Genomic DNA, 22,411 nt, shown 5'->3' with positions numbered 1-22,411 from the left:
ACACACTCCCTCTGTCACTCCCACACACACACTATGGGTGAGCCTGAATAGCATGTCTTTGGAGTGTGGGAGGAAACCAGAGTACCTAGAGGAAACCCATGCAGACACAGGGAGAACATGCACACTCCACACAGACTGAGCGGGGATCAATCCCATGTCCTCTTGCACCACCCAGGCGCTGTGAGACAGCAGCGCTACTCACTGTGCCGCTCATGTTTCCTTGGAGAATAATGTCATTGTCACATGACATTCTCCATGTAAGCAAACTATATGTGGTGTAAAATGTGATCCTGTCAAAGTACCACTGCTTACAGGTCTTCTCTCTTACAGGTGGTATATTCCTCTACCTCTGACCTCCTGGGGGGGGGTGTACACAGTCACAATGTTCTCAGTTTCGGCTGTGCTGTGGTAGGATGAACTTCCTCTCTCCCTCAGAACTGCTGAATCCTTCCATCGTTCAAAAATGGTCTCCTAACCCATTTCTTCTCATCCCGCTTTTCTCCTGACCTCAGGGTACTTAACCCTGATTTGATGCGCTGCCATTTGCAACGATTTACAGCTACTCGAGTGATGCGCGATAGCGGTATTGATCAAACCGTATTTTCGTAATCCTGTGTCTGTGCCTAATGCTCTTCATTCTTTGTGCAATGGGTTTCTGTGGACCTCGACTTGTCCGTCACCGGAGAGAAGCGTCTGTGTGAATATGTGTAAATGGCTCACGCTAATGCGGAAATGTCCTCCTTAAAGGGAGTTCGGTGGGAAAAGCGTCAGAGGGCACTACCCGTGGCCGGTAGCGTAGCGGTTAGAGCTGCTGCCTTTGAGCCCAAAGGTCACAGCTTTGAGTCCCACCTGTAGCTCTAGTCCCTGTGAACAAGGAACTTACCCTAAACTACTCCAGTAAAATTAACCAGCTGTGTCAATAATTGTCAGTTGCTCTGGAGAAAATCATCAGCTAAATGAATAAATGTGATACGAGCCTGCATCCTTGCCGCCCCCGGTCTTCGACGCACGAAGAGAGCAGCGCTGCCTGTGGTCGTCGTTCTTGAGGTTGGAGCACATGCTGTCATACGGCTCTTACACGCCACGCTGTAAAGTTGTGGCAGCGCCCTTGCAGGGTGTAATTATTAGCTGCTTCACTCTGGCAGCCCAACGGTCCCATAAATAAGGCCCTGGTGTGGAGCGGCGGTTGTTTTGCAGCGCAGTAAGTCTGCGGAGCATTTCATTTTATCATTTTTAACATCATCCAGCTGCTTTTTTTTTTTTTTTTTTTTTTTTGGGTACCCTCCAGAGGCACAGCAGTTATGTCAGTGACTCATGGGGTTTTTTTTTTTTTTTTAAATTTTAAACCATCTGAAGCTGTATCTTTGCTATGATGAACGGAACAGTGTGCATTGAGCAACGCCCGCCCCCCTCGCTGCTATGAAGCTCTAGAAAAGGTGCCGATTGTCTGAATGGTGTATTAAAGAAATGCAGGATTGTGCAGCTATCAACACCTTTTTTTTCTCTTCTTCCAGTCACAGTTTTGGCTATTCATATAATAGAAAATTCAATATAGTTCTGTTCAATTCGGTTAAATAATGCATCATCCCTTCTGGGCAATTTCGTTTGGCAGCAGCTTGTTAAAAATCACATTTTTTACAGTTTTTCGCATAGAAAACAGTAACTGAAGGCTGCAGCCAACATTCTTTCAATACATAATGAACGCATGTCTAATAAAATGTGGAAAATAACACGTTTTACACGAATACAGTGTAACGCAGCGCCAGGAAGTGAAATAACACCTGCGTTAACACAGAAGGTTGAACTCAAAATCTCAGCAACTCAAAATCCTGGCGGCATTTTGTTTATATTCAGTCCCAGGTTTTGAACCCCTACGGCAGCAGCATAGCGGGCCGAGATCCTCCCTTGTTTCAAATGAATTCTAGCATTATAACGTACCTTTTCGCTCTTTAATTGAACACCGTTAATGGATGCTGGTGGCACAGAGCTCGTTCGTAGACGTGACCGTTATCGAATTCGAATCCATGCGTTCGGTCGCTAAAGTGAGCTTTAAGGACCGTGGTCCGGAAATCCTTAAACAGGTGCTGACTATTTCTTCATGTGACGAAGGGATCTTCTTGCTCTCATTGTGTAGCAGTTACTTACTGCCTTTGGATTCAGAGGTTGTAGGTTCAAATCCCTCCTCCAGTTGTAATACCCTTGAGTAAGGTACTTACCCTAAATTGCCCAGCTGTATAAATGGGTAAATAATTCTTAGTGGCTTAAGTGTGTCACATAAATGAATAAATATATATATATTTATAAATTGGCTCTGGGAGACAGCAACACGTGGACAAATGAGCATGTGTGAACTATTAAAAGAAAAAAATCATAAAGGCTATAATTTTACCTGGCATAATCAGCCCATTGTTGATTATTGTTATGCTAGCAAATATTAATATTCTAAATATTTTGGGCTACAGTGTTGGGACTAAGGATAGTAAATATCTCCCTTTAAATACCTTGGAAACATGACTTTTGATCATTTTTATTTAGTGTTTTTTAATGTTTTCCTAAATGCATGGACAGGCATACAGAAGAAGAAAAAGAAAATACTGAGTACATCTTTACGGTCAGTTTAACGTGGTAAATTTCCTCCTTTGACATTCCCAGAACTTTGCGTCCTTCCTGAAGAAACATTGGTCTGTCAGCGTTCAAGGTCCCGACCCATAACTCATACTTGTGACATGCAGGAAAGGGAGGGTTCGCTACCCTGGGCGCGCTCAAGTTGTGATTGGTTTAACGCGTTATAAATGTTTTCTGCCGAAATTCCTTCAGCCCTGAGCTGGTCATCGATGCGAGCGACAAGGCGGCAGGTTTGCTGTTGTCTTCCAAGGGTTCGAACTGCAGAGAAAGAGCAGGGCAGAGTGTTGAAATGATGGCAGGAAGACAAGCGCTAGTCTTTAGGGGGCATTACTGGTGATGACCCTAACCCCTCCCCGTAAAAACCTGCTTGCTTCGTGTTTAGTGTGCAGAACAACATAGTTCAAACCGCATCTGAAGACTTAGATTTTTCTGTATATTTACATTACATTTACAGGTGGTCCCCGACTTACGATGGTTCGAATTACGATTTTTTTCGACTTTACGTTGGCGAGCTGGCGATAGACATTCGGTAGAAACCATACTTCGAATTTCGATCCCCCCGGGCAAGTGATACACTCTTGTGATGCTGGGCAGCAACAGCGATCCACATCTCCCAGTCGGTCACACAGAGGTGTATATTAGGTGTATTAATGCATGTTCAACCTGTGATGGGTTTCGAGGAACGGAACCTCGTCGTAAATCGGGGACCACCTGTATTCGTTTAGCTGACGCTTTTCTCCAAAGCATCTTACAGTGTTAAGGTTATAATTATAAGCTTACAATTATTTACCCACTGGGACAAGCGGTTTCAGTCAATGTGTCTGTGTACAGCTTGGTAATTTTTTACGGGAGCAATTTAGGGTAAGTACCTTGTTCAAGAGTACTACAGCATCTACTCGATCGATGAACCTCGGTGCAGCAAGTGGCAGGTCGCGAACTAGGTTTGCTTGAGACTTTCATGTCTGCAGCTATGTCTCCTCTTACTGTAATGCATAAATTGTACTTTTGCTGAGATGTACGTCGCTTGGACAAAAAAAGCATCTGCTAAATGTACAGCTTGGGGTGGGTGGGATTTGAACCTGCAATCTCTAAGGCATGAGCTCTTACCACTACACTAGCCATATTGTCCATGGTAATTATTTATGCCATGCTGTTACATACAGTATATAGTTGTACAGGCTGTGCACGTGGTCCTGGCAGTACTGCTTGTGGTCCTTACCAGCCCAGAGTGGGTTCCAGACTGACATGTGAAATAAGCTCTGAACCACACTCTTCATGTTTCTGTCAGAGGAACCACCACCACCACCAATAATTAACCCACAGGTTTGATCTTTCACACTCCCCACTGATTCCAGATGGATGGTTCTAAAGCAATTTGTACAGCAGGGTTATTTTATTGGAGCCATTTAGGGTAAGTACCTTGCTCAAGGGTAAGCAAGATCTGAACCTACAACCTTTGGGTCTAAAGGCAGCAGTTCTAACCACTGCACTACCTGCTGCTCCCAGCTGATGTTCTTTTCTAGTGGACTGAAGTAGACCTTAATAAACATAATTTAAGACCGTAAGAGGTTTGTTTGTTTGTTTTAACACAGACCTCTCTTGCTGCTGTTATTCAGTTAGCTGCTCTTACCCTTTTTACACTTATTTTATGTTGCTCAGAATAGTTACATTGGTAGAGTTCTGATTTTAGGTGGCGAACGTAATGGTTTCCTTTCCCCGGTCACTAGTACCAAACTCGTGGGTAGCTTGTGTCAACACTGAAATACACACACACACACTTTCAGAACCGCTTGTCCCATACGGGGTCACGGGGGAACCGGAGCCTACCCGGCAACACAGGGCGTAAGGCCGGAGGGGGAGGGGACACACCCAGGACGGGACGCCAGTCCGTCGCAAGGCACCCCAAGCAGGACTCGAACCCCAGACCCACCGGAGAGCAGGACTGCGGTCCAACCCACTGCGCCACCACTGAAATATAGTTTCTACCTTTTGAAATACAGTTTTTGAGTGTTCTATACTTCTTATAAATATTATATTTAATGTGCAATGTTATAATAAATAAACAATAAGGAGGATATCTGGGGGAGACTGATGGGAGACAATCGACAGCTATTCAGTTAAAAAAAAAATTTAACCTACACAGTTAAAAGGTTGTAATGTGACACTTGTTCTACTTTATTCTAACAGGAGTTAAAAAAAAAAAAAAAAAAAAAAAAAAAAAAAAAAAGAGGCTCATTATTATACTTTAAGCCAAGAGTAATGCCTAGATCTGGTTAAGTGCCCAATTGAAGTTTTTTGGATTCCAACTCTTAGCACTTGACTGCTTTCATCTTTCTGATTTGCTGGACTTCAGGGTTATTGTGCCAAATGTTTTAAGAAATGTGTCTTTCATTGCTACCCTCCACAAAGTGTATGTATATGCATTGTGTCTTGAGTTGTGCGTGCGTGCGTGAGTGTGAGAGATGTTTAAGAAGTTGGCGCGCTCTCTTGTTGGAAGAACTTCCTCTCCCTCGCAGATTCTATGCTGTTATAGTTGTGTTACTGTAATGGGGAAATTGGGTCGCCTTTGACTCAAAGATTTCAGCTAAGTAACGAAATGAAAGGTATAACGCAGTATCGTAGCGTCTCCGTGTGGTTTTGAGCAGCAGGGAAAGAGTGTGAAGCTTGTGGTAATTCTTCAAACCCCTATTTGCCGGGAACTGGAGAATTCTTTGTCTCCTGCACATCGGCAGCCTTTCCTCACTCTCTCGCTCACTTGGCTGTACAAAACAGGGTAAAGCAGGGGAAACTTGCTTCTAGCTTATAGTTTTGTGCTTCTGAGATTCCAACACCTGAAAAGTATGCTGCTGAGTAAAGTTTGCTGCCATATATAATAGTTGGGAGTGATTCGCACAGGGGGACACCCTCAAAAGTTCCTTAGTAAAAACATGGTGCTACCACATATATCTCATTGTACAAACAGGTATGGTAGTTCAGAGCTCCTTTGAACAGACTTCTGTGTATAAAAAAAGATTGCAGTAAATGTGCTGCTGCTGTTGTTGTTGTTTGTACATAAGTACACTTATTGTGTGTAAGTAAACTCTATGATCGAGGCTATACCATCTAGGTGTGTATTGTGTATAAGTACGCTCTACGATCAAGGCTATACCATCTAGGTGTGTAAAAGTACACTCTATGATCGAGGCTATACCATCTAGGTTTGTGTAAATACGCTCTATGACGTTTGCAGAACAACAGTTGCCCAATGACACATTTTTCAGAATGTACCCCCTTAGTTAAAAGATGCATGTCTCTGTATAGCTTATGCAACATTTGTCAAAGGAACAGGGATTTACATTTATTCATTTAGCTGATACTTTTTTCCACAGTAACTTACAATGTTAAGGTTACAATTATTTACCTATTTATACATCTGGGTAATGTTACTGGAGCAGTTCAGGGTAAGTACCTTGTTCAAAGGGTGCTACAGCCAGAGGTGGGAATCAAACCTGTGACCTTTGGGTCCAAAGGTGGTAGTTCTAACCACTGGTATTACCACTATTATTATTATTATTATTTCTTCTGTTGTAGAAAGTTTTCCTTACCCACTTCTTTACCCATCAAAATGTTGCCTTTTTATATAGTTGGGCATCCTACTGGAGCACTTTAATGTTATCTACACTAGCGTTCAAAAGATCGGAATCACCCAAAAATTTCCCTTTTTTTCGATTTATTTTCTTTTTAAATTGATGTAAAAATATAGCCAAAACATCATTACTAATGTTGCAGGTGGCTATTACTGTTTGAAACTTATTTATTATTCACGAATGACTGCAAAGGCCAAATACCAATGTCATGTGCAAGACTGAAGACTTGGACTCCACTCTCAATAATACTTTTCGCAGTCATCCGCCACCCAGCGTCTGTGTTCTTTTGCCCATTTTAACCTTTTCTCTTTATTTGCCAGTTTCCAATATGGCTTTTTCTTTGAAACTCTGCCTCTAAGGCTAGCATCCCGAAGTCGTCTTTTCGCTGCAGATGACACTGGTATTTGGCGTGTGCTATTTAAGGAAGCAGCCAACTGAGGACCTATAAGGCATCTATTTGTCAAACTACAGACCCTGATTTACTGATCCTCCTGTACGGTTGTGCATCTAGGCCTTTCGATTCTTTTTTCCTCCTGGTTAGATCCAGTTTGCCCTCGTCTCTCAAGACAGCAGTGGACACCTTTGTATGAAATCTTCAGTTTCTTGCCAATCTGAGACTTGGCGGCATCATCATCATCATCATCATCATCATCATCATCTCCTTTGGCCCTGCCTGGGGCATAGGTCGCCAACGAGAGTTCTCCAGGCATCCCGGTCCTGAGCCAGTCTTTCGAGTTGTCTCCAAGTGTGTCCCATCTCCTTCATGTCTCCTGAGAGTTGGGATAACCTCAATTTTTCAAGACGGCAACAGATAGATGTGTTTTCGTTCTGGCTGTTTTTGAACCCAGAAATGAGCTTTAGGAATGCCGGTATAGATTCTCCTCTACTTACGATGGTTCGACTTTTGATTTTTCAGAGTTACGATGGTAGATAGCGATACGCATTCGGTAGAATCCGTACTTCGAATTTTGAATTTCGATCCGTTCCCGCGCTCGCGATATGCGGTTCGATACTCTCCCCGATGGACGATGCTGGGCGATGGCAGTGAGCCGCAGCATCCGCTCAACCACACTCACTGTATCTGTAGTGATCACAGCGAGTGTAAACAACCGATACCGTGTTGAAAGCATTTTTTTTTTTATTTTGTGTTTTTGCATCCCATCATGTCTACTGAACACCCATGTGTGTCTCCTGCTTAAATTTGCCCAACTGTAGACTATGGTAAGTGTTCTGAGCACGGTCAAGGTAGGCTAGTCTAGGCTATGATGTTCAGTAGGAGCGCTACTGTATTCTTTTTCCACCTACGATTTTTCCACTTACGATGGGTTTATCGGAACGTAACCCCATCATTAGTCGAGGAGCATCTGTACTTTGCAACCCAAGGAAAGACAATTGACTTACTTTCCTGAACAGAGTCGTGGGTTTCAGCTGCGCTAACACGATTACAGAGATTACTCTATTTAGGACCGTTACTATTTGGATTTTACCTTTAGGACACTGGAGTAATGGCCATAGAAGATGGGGTTTTGCGGTCATATGTGAATAATAAATTATAAATCAGTCATTTCAGGCAGTGATAGCTATTTGCAACGTTAGTTATGGTGTCCTGGCTGTATTTGTAGATCAACATAAGGGTACCTTAATTAAAAAAAGTATCAATTCTTTCAAGAACATAAAAATTTCTGCATGATTCAAAACGTTCCAAAGCGAACGCCACTGTAAGTTGCTCAAGAGAACTGCGGCTGTACTTCGGAATTGAACCGACAGACAGCCTTCGGGTTACGAGTCCATGACCGTGTCCATGACTGCTATGTCCCTCTCGCTGAGCTGACGCACTCTTTCCTTTCACTCTTTCAACTCCCGGTGCAGCGTGTGACAGCGAATGTTAAATCAGTCACTCGTCTTTTATATATTGCGATCACTGATAGGAGTTTGGCTCGCTGTCTTTGAAGAGCATCTTAAGATGATCCAGATGTGAGGCTTGTCGTTCTGGCTGAGCAGAAGGTTTAATGTCACCGGAGACTCGGAGTGTTGATGCGAAGGATACTGCCATCTGTTTTATCAGTCGTTGCCATGGAAGAAAGAAAAACGCAAAACAAAGGAGGAAGGACCGGTTAATTTAGAGCCTCTTCCGAAACGGTTTGCATCGTCTCGGTCTTCCGCAAAAGGAGTCGAGGCAGAACTTTCTGTGCAAATGCACGTGCGTTTTATACGTGTGCGTTTTCTCGGCGAGGTGGAATTCTATCGGCACGTGGACTGTGTTCGGAAGATGCTGGGAATGCAGAAGAGTTGAGGAGACCCTGATGTTTGCGTTTGCCGGGTGGTACGCTCGTCACGTGGAGGCTGACGCGATGGAGGTCGGCGCCTCGAAGAGAGAGCGCGCGAAGGTGCGTCGGACGTGATCTAACTCGGGCAGAGGCCTTGAAGGTCTTTGGGTGCAGCGGACCGTTCCGCTGGTCCCCTTCGAGCAGATTTCAGGATTTCGTTCGCATTCCTGTGGCCAAAAGTCTAATCTGGAGGTGTACCCACATGGCCGAGTGACTCCGAGGATCTCCGCGTCTTCGATTTTTTGTCGATTAATAGAATGAATTGCATTTAAAGGTTATTTATTTCTATGGGGGGCGTGGTAGTGCAGTGGGTTGGACCGGGTCCTGCTCTCCGGTGGGTCTGGGGTTCGCGTCCTGCTTGGGGTGCCTTGCAATGGACTGGCGTCCCGTCCTGGGTGTGTCCCCTTCCCCTCCAGCCTTATGCCTTGCCTTGCTGGGTTAGGCTCCGGCTCCCTGCGACCCCGTATGGGACGAGCGGTTCAGATGACGACGGTTATTTATTTCTTTTCTTTGAGTTATTGCTGTTATGTTGTATAATGGTCTCCGTGACCAGTAGCGCTGGACAAGAAGAATAATATACAAGTGTAACACATTCTTTTTATCCAATAATCCAATTTAATATTTATTTTATTGTATAACGAAAACAAACTGTTTTCTTATTTTAATTTTTTTAGTACATATTTGACAGTATTTATTACATTAAATAATAATTATTAAAATACCTTTTTCTAAGGTGACTTGCAATGTTAGTTAATGTCTAAGTTAGTTACAACAATTTGCCCATTTATTTAGCTGGGTAGTTTTGGCCGGAGCAATTCAGGGTAAGTTCCTTGCCCGAGGGTATTACAACAGGGGATAGGGATTCGAACCCAGAGTGCAAGGTGGGACCTTTTATTTTGTTTAATTTTTTTATTTTATTATTCATTATTTTAGTATGTCTGCATATGAGGGGAGTATAGTGAGAATTAATGACACTCCACTGACATTTAAATGGTCTAAACTGCTTTATGGATGTCGGTTGGCCTAACCTTTTGCTTATTTACCCTGGTCGTTCCATGGGCAGCAGCTCTGTCCACCTCGGTACCCTACTGAGTATGTAATTAATCCGATTTTCTGTACAAGTAAATATTATCACTTTGTTTTTGTTATACAAATGTATTGCCCGAAAGAGCAGCGTTAACATTTTGAACAGATTTTTGTGCAGGGTTATAGAAATTACAAGATTACAACCCTCAAATCTTTGGAGAATTGCATTTTGGGGTTTTTTTTTTTTTTTCTTTTTTTTTCTTTTTCCCCCGGGTTTGTTTTAATGGCACTATTTATTATTGCTATATCATTTCATCTCCAGACTGCCTGTTTTCACTGCCTTTGTTATAAATAATGAATGCACGCGGTCCTGACTGAGTAGAAAGCGTCGTGGTTTTCGACAGTCTTGCCGTTCCAAACGGGCGCCAGTTCTGACATTTACATGCAGATAGGGAAATGGTCACGAAAATCAAATTTGTCATTACGATTCCAAATGTTATGCACGCTTTGTTTCGTTTCCTTGGTTACCGGATCTGTTTTCCTTCGCTTTTCTCTCATATATTTTAGTGTTTTCCTCCTGGGTTCGTCCCTTTTTAAATAATAGAAAAATGCGGCACGTTTGCGTGAAGCTCTCGCTGTGGCAAACCTGCAACGCTGGCCAGGAGACCTGCAGAGACCTCAACAATGAATTGCATAATTAATCTGCAGCCTGAAGGTACATAGCGAGTTTTTCTCGGGGTGACTGATGTCAGGCGGCTCTGAAGTCCTTAGACTCTTTGTATTCATGAAGGACAGTGATGTGGTTTGGCCTCGTGCTTATGAATTATTTGAGGATATTAAAAAGTGAGGAGGAGGAGGTTATTGACACTGGAAGTATGTTTTTGAATTAAAGTTCCGTCATTAGATTCAATCAAAATTCCTTAACTTGCCTAATTGTTTTGTTTCTCTACGAGATTTCGTCAGTACTGCTGCTTACAGTTATTCACAACGTGTACTGTGGATTGTTTCTCCTTTGCGTGTTTGGTTTTGTAAGCTTTTTTTTAATACTGTTCTCAACTGCGTTATTTGTTTAGTCTGGACTTTGATATTTAGAGCTTTATATTAATTTTTCGACAGTCCGGTGAGAAAGAATTCTGGGCTGAGCTCGTGAAAAAGGATTATGATATGATCAGCTCGGTCATATGGACATTCCACGTTCTCCCGGTGCCAGTGATTTCCTCCGGGTGCTCTGGTTTCCTCCCACAGTCCAAAGGCACGCATTTGAGGTGAATTGGTGACTCTGAATTGCCCTTTGTGTGTGAGAAAGACACTGCCCTGTGATGAACTATCTTCCCATCCAGGGTCCACCCTGTCACACACCTTATGCTGGGATTTCCTCTGGATCCACAACTGTTTATTGATGATGGATGGATTATCCTACAGCAATATTAGATGTTTATGCTATAATTCTATATACTATCAGCAGAATTAGTGCTTGAGCTTTAATTGTTGGGATGTGTCATAGGTGTGATGGACAATCGAGTCAGTTGTTTGTTTAGCTCACACCTTTATCCGAAAAGAATTACAGTATTTAGCAACTTGGTTATTTAGCCATTTATACAGCTGGTCTATTTCTAACTTTTCCTGGAGCAATTTGAGGTAAGTACAGCGCTCAGGGGCACTACAGCAAGAGCTGGTATTTGAACCTGGGACCTTTGTGTTTTTTTTGTTGGAGCCGCAGCTCCGGATTCCATCTGCCGTCCGTGTCTGTCGTCGTGTATTTTGGAGAAAGTAGTCCGTTGGGTCATAAACCCGCATGCGATATGGGATTTAGCTTTGCTGTTTTAGGGACCATCAGAATGACTTTCTAACGACTTCCTCCCACCTCTTGCAGCTGATAGTGGAGAAGACGACTGACTACCCTTCCACGGAGTTCTCGCTGGTGGAGGATGTCGCCCTCCACTTCACTTGTTTGATGGACAGACTGAACGAGCAGCGCCTCTTTCAGCCAGACCTGTGTGATGTGGACATAGTGCTGGTGCGCCATAAGAACACCTTCCCGGCCCACAAGGGCGTGCTGGCGGCCTACAGCCAGTTCTTCCACTCGCTCTTCACCCAGAACAAGCAGCTCCAACGCGTGGAGCTGTCGCTGGAGGCGCTCACCTCGCAGGGCCTGCAGCAGATCCTCAACTTCATCTACACCTCCAAGCTGCTAGTCAACGGCCGCAACGTGCAAGACGTGCTCAACGCCGCCGCCGTGCTCCAGATGAGTGAAATTGCCAACTCCTGCCAAGAGCTCATCAGCAGTCGCTCCCTGGTCCTCAGCGTAGATATGACCGACCAGGATGGGCGTGGCGGTTCCCAGTTCTATCGGGAGATCAAGCAGGAGGTGGATCAGCCCCTCTCGAAGCTGTACGCTCGAGAGAGCGACAGCCCCTACTCGGTCCGTGTGGAGGACCGTACGGGGAAACAGCACCACGCGGGTGTCCAGGCTAAACCGTACTTCAAGAAGGAAGAGGCTGCAGAAGGTGGCGCCGGACACCTTTGCAAGATCGAGGGAGTTGCGCAGGGTTTGGAGGAGTCGGACAGCCACCCTTCCTTCAACCGGGAGCAGATCATCGTTGAGGTGAACCTCAACAACCAGACCTTGAACGTGTCCAAGGGCACCGAGGGCAAGTCCTCGTCCAAAGAGACCGCCGCTGTTCTGGGGCACGGTCACGGCAAGGAGCAGGACGTGGAGGAGGAAGAGGAAGGGGAGGAAGAGGAAGACCACGAGGAGGAAGAGAACGATGAAGTCGATGAAGATGCTGACCTCGAGGAGGAAGAGGATCCGGATGATCCGAGTGAGGAAGAGGAGCTGGGAAACACCACGGAGGAGGATGATGGAGGGGCGGACGAGGACAGCCGTGACATTCCAGAAGCGAAAGCGGAGCGGCCGCGGCGCCACACCAGGGCTTCCGGAGGCACGGTCTCCTCGCGGCAGGGCCTGAGCGCCGCGACGAGAGCCAACAGGGGCCGAGGCCGCAAAAGGAAGGCGGATCAAGAGAGCCTTGGCCAGAAGGTGAGGCTGGAGGAGAAGCAGCACTTCCCCTGCATGAAGTGCCCTCGCGTCTTCAACAACCACTGGTATCTGGAGAAGCACATGAACGTCACCCACAACCGCATGCAGATCTGCGACAAGTGCGGCAAACGCTTCCTGCTGGAGAGCGAACTGCTGCTGCACCATCAGACCGACTGCGAGAAGAGCATACAGGTATGGCTCGCCGTGGGGTGGGGTGTGGTGGGGGGGCGTGGTGGGGGGGGCGCCGATTCTCGACGCATCAAAGATCGGCCTGGCTCAAACGTCGCTACTGAGCCCATTTAGCCTCGTGTCGTCGGGCGAGAGTGAAGGCAACGGCCGCATTTCATTCGGGAGAGATGTTTGGAGACGGCGCGGGCCGGTGTCAAGTGTCCTGAGTCGTGGCGATGAGTCGGTAAGAAATGGATTTGCAGTGAAAATCAGGTGTTATGAAAGGGAACGTTGCCTTAAACCATCAAAGTTCGGGATGTGCTTTGAAACGCGTTACCGTTGCGTGTGGAATCTCGTTTTCTTTTGCTTGCACCCCGAGCTCTACCGAAAGTTGAAACGGAAAAAGGTGCCAATTTGTCACGCTCCGTGGAAGAGCTCCAATTAGACAGCTCTCGAGGTCTCGGCTCCCCGCGCACCTTCCGTTGTTGCTTTGATTGCATTAAGCGTAATGGCATGCAAAGCCGACGTGCCCTTGTTGATGTGGAGGGAAGAGATGTTTTGCAAAGATGAGATCCCGCAACCCTGGAACTCTGCTTTGCCGCCGTTGAGGTGTGCCGTTCGTCTCGGTGGCGCCGCGCTCATCGTTGTTTCCTCGCCTCTTTCAGTGCGGCACCTGTGGCAAGGCCTTCAAGAAGCTGTGGTCCCTCCACGAGCATAACAAGATTGTCCACAGCTATGCGGAGAAGAAGTTCTCCTGCGAGATCTGTGAGAAGAAGTTCTACACCATGGCCCATGTCAGGAAGCACATGGTTGGTGAGTATGGCTAATGAACAAGTGCTCCCAGGGCTTCCTCTTAAGCGGAGGGAGCCCGTTGGGAACCACTCTTTTAGGATGAGTTTTGAACTGGTTAAAGCTGCTTAACCAGTAGTTACAGCATCGCGCTTGCTGGAAATGTCTTTAAATGAAAGAAACGTTTTTATCGGCGTATTTTTAAGGCGCTTCCACGTGAAATGTTATCGTATACAGTAAATCCCCTGGGTAATGACTGCACCCTTTGCCTAAGAGTAGTAAGTCCACAGTAGAATAAGTCCAACACTTTGAGGTGTTATAAATAACCAAATGATTTCAAAGGCAACACATGTGCCTCAGACAGCATCACATCAGCTTTAAATTATTATTATTTTTTTAATCGAATCTGCTTTCATGTTTAGTATAAAGATTATTCAAAGTTCTCGAGCGCTTCGCCTTGTTGCTGATGAAACAAGACGGTCATAAACTGCACCCACTGCAGTCTTTATAAGGTCTGTGTTTTATTAACAACGAGATCCTCCGTTATATTTCAGGTTTTTACCTTCATTTTTGTTTGTCTGCTTATTTTTTTTCCCCCTTCATAAATCAGGTCATGTTTGCAAGCAAATGTACAGTAATAATGTTGTAGATTGTTAACCGGAGCCCAAAAGCCAGCTCATCGTGCAGAGGGGATCGCCTGCAAACCGACGCCGGTGACAGAAATAGGTTACGGAAAATTAATACTCCCGCTGCGGAAGCTTCCAAACGTCCGGAGAAAACAAACGTCTTCGGAGGGGGGTGGGGGCGCTGGCGTTCCATCCTCCGACTAAACGTTTTTACAGTACAGCTAAGCACGAGTTCCTTGTTGGGGTTGGGGGGGTTCTGGATGATCTCCTAGTGCGTGGGGGTCACTCGCTCATCACTTTCTCCGCTGCTTTCTTAGCTTTACGCCGTTGCCCCCACCCGCACTTCCCTGCCGGGCGGGGGGGGGGGCGACACATAGCTTTGTTCGAAGCTTACGCACTCATTATAAATTTAAATGATTTAATTAATCACAGATTTGTAGTTGAGCAGCAGAAGGGGCACAATCAGAAATAAGGGCACTAAAGGAAAGCTAATCAGACTGAGACATGCTGTACAGAGCATCCTGGCGCCAGTGAGAGGAGTTTGGGGATTCTGCCGTTGGCAGGGAAACGCTTGTAAACGGAACGAGACTATTGTGCATCGTGTCCGTAATTATTCGTTCCTCTGGGTTTGTCCTGTATTGTCCCCTTCTGGGCTCAGACTGTGTGCTACCAGAGCTGGTGTCGCCACGGTCCTCTGGGGGATGGCGACCGGACCCTCGCGCACACACGGCAGCTTAGAGGTATGAAGACCTGCTCTAACGCTGTCTGAGCAGCCGGAGGGCAAAGGGTTTAAGCCGTGGCTAAGATCACAGGGCTGCGGGTTCAAGTGGCGGTCGAGATGTCTGTTACGACCCTGCTGAGGGTTCCGCACCTGTAGCCATGTACTTGGCTAGTGAAAATCAGAGATTTCCCATGGACTTAAAATTCTTTTTTTTTTTTAAAATAATGCTCTTGTTTTTAACAAGGTATTTTTAAAAATTGCATTTTTAAATTATTTTAACATGATTTCATAATAAAATAAAAACTATTTTTTTTATAGTCAACTATTTTATAGTTAATTTTTTTTTGGTGGCATGGGGGAACAGCAAGTAGCTCTGCTGTCTCACTGGGTGGTGCGAGAGGACGGGGGTTCAATCCCCATTCGGTCTGTGTGGAGTTTACATGTTCTCCCTGTGTCTGTGTGGGTTTCCTCCGGGTGCTCTGGTTTCCTCCCACAGTCCAAAGACATGCTGTTCAGGTTCCCCCATAGTGTGTGAGTGACAGAGAGAGAGAGTGTGTGTTCCACTGATGTATGGATGAGTGACCCAGTGTAAGTAGTGTATCTAGCAGTGTAAGTCACCATGGTGAATAAGGTGTGTGGGCTCATAACACTACATAGAGTTCATTGGAAGTCGCTTAGGAGAAAAACGTCTGATAGATAAATAAATGTGAATGCATTTTGTTTTTAAATTATTATTGAATGCTTTTATACTTATTACCACTACTTGCTGAGATCATTCGAGTCCGTCCGGCTCGTGTGTTTGTACATTCGTCAAACTACCTTCACCATCAGTTCCTCTCTACCAGTCGGTTCCCCTTCAGGCCTAATAACCCATTTCTTCTTATGATCTCTGCAGTGGCTTTGACATTAATATGGTAATTAAATATCCTCAACCGGTGCAGAAGGAGCCGCCTGTAGCCACAAATGGGTTCGGTTGGTTAGGAATAATCTATTATTTCTGCTCTCTGACACAGAGATATTAATGTGCATTCCAGATTTAGTGGGGAATTAAACTGGCACCAGTCACGTTCTTCGTTTAACTGGAATTTTCTTCCTACTCTTTCCCTCCCACCCCCACCTTCCTGTGTCTTAGTTCAACTTGCATGAATAAATTTAATTAGTGGAAATACTGACAGCTTGTTTGGAAAGAGCCTTTGTGAGGAAACCTCCTGGTACAGCGTGAGATAATTGGTTTGTTTGTGCTGCTTTACTGATTTTTTTTTCTTTTTTTTTTTTTATTATTTTAAATAAGCCTTATATACTATAATAAAAATATTACAGGTTCTCCCTCTGTCTGGCTTTTGTATTTTGTTTCTCAAAGACAGATATTTTGAAAAAGAATTTCCAACTTATACTGTATCTCCTACGTGGCTAATTTGAGAACTTCTCCAAAGCGATGCACAGCTTCAAGAACGATACAAAAAGTGCATCACGCTAACAGAAGGAGAGATTTGGATGCAGACGCGCGATTCCAGAGCACAAACCGTCTGTCGAGACGACCCCCGACTCCCCTGCCCCCACCATCACATTTATTGGCGATATATCGTTATTAAAAGTCAACTAGGAGGGAAAAAAAAAAAAGTGTTTAAAAAATTTTCTTTAATAGAGAAAATACCAATTTCTCTTATGAATGAAACATTGAAATACAGTAAATATGTAAGAAATAAATGCCGTTCGATCTGATTTGATCCAGTTTGTGCTGCAGAGCAAAGCAGGACTGTGATGGTGCTGCTTCCCTGACGTGGAACTTGAGGGTTTGTTTCACCTGTCCCTCCTGTGTCCCTCCTGTGTCCCTCCTGTGTCCCCAGCTCACACCAAGGACATGCCATTCACCTGCGAGACCTGCGGGAAGTCCTTCAAGCGCAGCATGTCCCTGAAAGTGCACTCGCTGCAGCACTCGGGGGAGAAGCCCTTCAAATGCGAGGTGAGGACCCCCCACGGATCCCAGATTTCAATCTCTCATATTGTGTTTTTTTTTTAAAAAACATTTACATTTATTCATTCATTTAGCAGACGCTTTCCTCCAAAGCGACATACATCTCAGCGAAAATACAATGTGTTCATTACATTAGGAGAAAGAGACATAGTTGCAGACATGTGATTCTTAAACCTAGTTTGTTACCTCCACTTGATGCACTGATGTTCGTCGCTCGAGTCGGTGCATAAAACTCAGGACAGACTAATCCCGATCACCTTCCTACAATTTTTAAAAAATCTTTTTTTTAATTTTTTTTTCCAAAAGGTAGACAAACATTCACATACAATACAGGAGTAGCGGCTTCCTAAAGGTTTATCTGGGCATGATCGTAAAGTCACGGTGCATGAACGTTTACGCCATACATGAGCTTGAGAGATCATGGGCAGAGCGAGTCCGGAAAAGGTGGGTTTTCGGACCCTTATATTTTTTCATTTATTTTTTCTTTTTTTCCCCATCCTCCACAGTGTCCATATTAAAAATAAAAAGGCCCAACAAGATGTTTTACACATTTTTAAAAATCAGCCAGGAATAAACTCCTGTGATTATGTGCTGGAAGCCATTCATCTTAGAGCCTTATGTGAGCTCGCGTGAATATTGTCGACTGAACTCATTAATATTTCTTGCTCAGCCGACACTTTTGTGTGACTTTATGTTTTAAGCGACTTAGATTTGTGCACCTGGGTATTTCTACAGTGGTAAGAGAGCGTAGGATGTTATCCAGTAACCTTCATGCATGAGAACCACGACTGGGAGCCGCTGATGCACTAAAATAAATAAAACACTGGCTCTGCAAATTATGAATGTAACATAATTCTGACCGGAAGACAGTTCCTAACTACAAAATCACTTTTACCAAAGTCACAGTCCGTTCGTGCTTAATATTAAAATCTGCACAATTTGTTCTTTCTTTTTTTTTAATAAAATCTTATCTACAGCTATAAAAAATTAAAAATGCTTTGCAAGATCTTGTGTGACTTCATTTTTTCGCTTTCAGTTACGTTGCGAAGCAACAGTTCTATTCTGAGTGTGTCTTACTATCTCTCGGCTGGGTGTAAACACGGTAAACGCAGTTTGATTTCGTTCCACACCTTTTAAGTTTTTCGGAGAGCTGTGTTAGACGAAATCCCTGTCCACGCCAAGCTGTCAATCATGAAAAATGCATATAAACGCCCACTAACCTTCCCTCCCCACAAACCCAACTGATGAACAGTGAACAAAATAACGATAAATTAAAAAGAGCACCTGGTAGCGTAGTGGTTAGAGCTGCAGCTTGGGATGTAAAGGTTGCATGTTTGAATCCCACCTCCGGCTGTCGTGCCCTGGAGCAAAGTACAGACACAGACACAGGGTCACTCGGCAACACAGGGCGTAAGGCTGGAGGGGGAGGGGACGCACCCAGGACGGGACGCCAGTCTGTCACAAGGCACACCGAGCGGGACTCGAACCTCAGACCCGCAGGGGACCTGGCCAAACCTGCCGTGCCCCTGCACCCCTCCCGGAGCAAAGTACTTACCCTAAATTACCCTGCTGAAAGTTATCGAGGTGTGCAAATGACTAAATAATTGTATATTGAACTGTTAACTAAATGAATAAATGTTAAAAAATAAAAATTTAAAAGTTTGTCTGTCTGAAAATGCCCAGCTGAACTGTTTGAAGCGTGAAGAGCCGGGAAATTAACACATGAAACTTGCTGTAATTCAGTTGGTGAGCAGGTTAGTGAGGGTTCGAGTTCAGCCTGTGGACTTGGGAGTTGGCTTGTTCTCCTTGATTTTCCTCACAGTCCAAACACATGCTGCTCATCATCTTCATTCTAAAAGTGCTGTTTTGCAAGGAACCTCGTGTCTTTGTGGCCTCTTAGAAAGTAGCATCACATGCAACGCCATCGCCTGGCCTCTGTTTCTACATTTATTTATTTAGCACATGCTTTTCTCAAAAGCAACTCCCAGTGAACTCTATGTAGTGTTATGAGTCCACACACCTTACTCACTGCAGTGACTTACAGTGCTAGATACACTATTTACACTGGGTCACTCATCCATACACCAAACGAACACACACTCTCTGTCACTCACACACTATGGAGAACCTGAACAGCATGTCTTTGGAGTGTGGGAGGAAACCAGAGCACCCTCAGGAAACCCACATAGACACAGGGAGAACATGCAAACTCCAGAGACCAAGCGGGGATCAAACCCACATCCTCTCACACCATCCAGGCACCGTGAGACAGCAGCACTGCTCGCTGTTGCACCGTGCCACCCGTTTTCCAACAGCGGCTCTGTATTGCGGTGACTCCAAATGCTGAAAGCTGTGAGAATGGGTGAGCGAGCAGGAGAAAAGTGAGGCGGCCGTCAGGCTTTATGGACCAGCTCGTGATGTGGACGTTTGCGTTTTCCTCTTTGTGATTGCGCAGAACTGCAGCGAGCGCTTCCAGTACAAGTACCAGCTGCGCTCCCACATGAGCATCCACATCGGCCACAAGCAGTTCATGTGCCAGTGGTGCGGGAAGGACTTCAACATGAAGCAGTACTTTGACGAGCACATGAAGACCCACACGGGTAGGAGCGCTGTGTCACGCTGAGCATTAGCTTGGCATTAGCTTAGCATTAGCTTAGCATTAGCTTAGCATTTTGTGTTGCGTGACCGTTTTGTCTTTTTTTTTTTTTTTTTTTTTCTTCCTACTGCTCCCCCTGCAGGAGAGAAGCCATACATCTGCGAGATCTGTGGGAAGAGCTTCACCAGCCGGCCCAACATGAAACGGCACCGGCGGACGCACACGGGCGAGAAGCCGTATCCCTGCGACGTGTGCGGCCAGCGCTTCCGCTTCTCCAACATGCTCAAGGCCCACAAGGAGAAGTGCTTCCGGGTGAGCAACCCGGCCACCTCGGAGGGTGGCCTGCTAGGCCTGGACCCCGCCTCCCCGGTCCTCGGCTCCGACGTGGCGACCAACCAGGTGGTTCCGGTGATCGCGCCGATGGCGGCGGGGGACGTAGCGGTTCCTCGCACCCACCACGGGCCCCAGCACTCCGCCCTGCCGTTTCACTCGGTGGTCGGCCACCCCCCTCCTCCTCACCTGCCCCCGTTGCCGCCCTTGTTTCCCGCCGGTAGGATCAACTCAAATGACAATTAACAACTCCCCCCCCAGCTTGTGCATCCTCCTCTGTGCCTGTATCAGAAAGGGGGCTGGTAAGACGGAACGAGTCACCCGGCAAAACTCCATATCATCTCCGCGTGAAGTTGTCTCCTTCAGGTGCCCAGCTCTGCTGTGAGAACGTACGACGTATAAGAATCATACATCCGTGCGAACTGACACGCGTTTTATAAATATCCATCGAATTCGTCTGCAGCGAACAACCGTAACGGCTGTTTGCGTTTTACATCAGACCTTTTCTTGGCGTATTCCTACGCACCGTTTCCATAGCGACAAGGAAGCTGCTCACTGGTACTGTGGTCATCTTGAAGATGTTCACAACTCATAATTCTAACTTTTTTTTAAAAAAAAAACTACAAACATGGTATATAAGGGTGACCCGGTCAAGTTACTAACGATGATTTTAATGCAGACGGTCCTGAGTGGGAAAACACAGACGTGTTTCCTGCCAATTTTTGAAGCATCCGTTTTCTTCATGCTTTTTTTTTTTTTTCCTTTTGCTCACCATGTGATTTTTTTTTATTTTTAATTTTTTCGCTTCTTATACGAGATCCGGTTTCAAGCGCGTACGGAAAACGCCTCTCCCGCTTCAAGACAACGAAGCGCTCTTGAGCGAAGCTCGCCGGACTGCGATCGAGCTGCGTCTCGTCGGCCTTTCGTCGTTCCTTCACGAAAGAGGGGTCGATTCTCCAAGCGAGTGCACATTTATTTTCGTGTCATTACCTAAATGAAAATGTAGCATAGAAATTTCCTGACCTGTTACTTCAGTGAATGGAACAAATGAAAAAGAAAAAAAAAAACAGAACTTTGAGCGTATTTATACTGAATTGCAATAACCAGATTTTGTGTGCTTGCTTGGCAGGGCGGAAAAGTTTGTAATCCATTGAACAGGCCCTCCTACCTTCTTGTTTCATATATTCCATGACTTTGGTTTTTTTTTCTTTTTTTTTTTTTTTTGTAGGCATAAAATGCCATGTTTTAGGTTTTGTAATGAAAGGATTGAGAAGGCTGAGCGGTGCGAATGAGGAGAAGGACAACCCGTCGTCGCACAAGGGACTGGGGTCTCTATGGGACACGCAGCCTCGTGACCGTGTCCTCGGGACAGAGGACGTAAATATGAGTTGGCTGAACCTTTTGGTTTCTCGAACTAGTCAAGAGCTCTATTCCTCAGTCAGACATACTTTTTTTTTTTTTTGCTTATGTTAAGCATTTTTCAAAATGAACAAATGCAGCACTTTGATTTTTTTGTTTTTTTCCCCCGCTCCCTTGTTGTGTGTAGCTGTGAGTTCAGTGTGAGGGATTCCGTGTCACGAGTAGAACGGTGAGGGCCAAACTGCGACTCTCAACGTTTTTTTTTTTTTTTATTTTATTTTATTTTATTTAACGTCGCGTCTGAAAATCTCACTTGAACTCAGCTGAGCTGCTTTCGTTCTGAAGTGCTCTCAGTTTCGCTAATCGCAAACGCTTCCATATTCAGGACATGGAGGACAGTCATCCAAGATGCTTCAAAATGTGTCGTTTTGAAAAAAAATCTAGAATGTATCGAGTTGGATGCTTTTATTGTCTCTCCTCTACAGGAGGGAAGTATGTTTAGAGATTTGTGGTACTTGATTTGTGTGAAATGCGACCCAGCTACACGAGTCCTGTTTCCGACCGGGTTCGAGAGCTGGGGGTCGGGGGGGGGGGGTTACATTCTCAACAGATGACTATAAGCTAAGGCCTCTAAGGAATTATTGCTTCTTACTTTAACGCAACATATTTTCGTGATCCTCTGTTACAACGTTTAAGCTTCCAACTTGGACTTTGATGCAGTTTCATTCTTCAGTCACCTGATACTGAGAGAAACTTGATGTTTGGCTGAACATTACAAGTGTTTGGTACAATGGGAAAAATCTTATTTTCTTAAATATTATACGTTTATAGATTATTTTCGAGTTTCTTTGTAATAAGACGATTTATGCTAAAATAGGAATGGTGTGAACCTCTTAGTCCTAACTACATGCCGCATGTAAGGCTCTCATTCTTACCAGGTATTCATATTTCAAGAGTTTTGTCCTTGTGAAGAGTTTAGTCTGTTAACAAATGAACAAATCTTCTAGTAATTTTTTATGGATTTTTTTTTTTTTTTTTTTAAATGTATAAATTCATGCCTTTCTTTTGAATCTATTTTTATAATTCACATGAAATGCATTTAAACGATCAAATAACAATTAGGTTTTTTGCATAATGAGTATTAACTTCTTATTTGATAATCCTTCGTTTGCTATGCCAAGAAAGTTTATATCTCTTTAGCAG

General features: G+C 44.9%; 1 protein-coding gene across 1 annotated transcript in view; it reads left to right on the top strand.

Moving 5' to 3' along the window:
- The window catches only part of zbtb47a (zinc finger and BTB domain containing 47a), a 41,232-nt gene extending 21,137 nt beyond the window's left edge, over nt 1–20,095 (top strand). The window contains exons 2-6 of the mRNA XM_029253328.1: nt 11,478–12,836; nt 13,478–13,625; nt 16,796–16,911; nt 19,379–19,523; nt 19,662–20,095. Coding sequence (XP_029109161.1) covers nt 11,478–12,836; nt 13,478–13,625; nt 16,796–16,911; nt 19,379–19,523; nt 19,662–20,095 — 2,202 coding nt within the window. The remainder of the gene's footprint in view (nt 1–11,477; nt 12,837–13,477; nt 13,626–16,795; nt 16,912–19,378; nt 19,524–19,661) is intronic.
- The last annotated feature ends 2,316 nt before the right edge of the window (nt 20,096–22,411 follow it).

Source organism: Scleropages formosus, chromosome 7 (genome assembly GCF_900964775.1).
Source record: "Scleropages formosus chromosome 7, fSclFor1.1, whole genome shotgun sequence".
Classification (NCBI taxonomy): domain Eukaryota; kingdom Metazoa; phylum Chordata; class Actinopteri; order Osteoglossiformes; family Osteoglossidae; genus Scleropages; species Scleropages formosus.
Note: the sequence above shows the minus strand (reverse complement) of the source record. Positions and strands in the feature narration are given on the sequence as shown.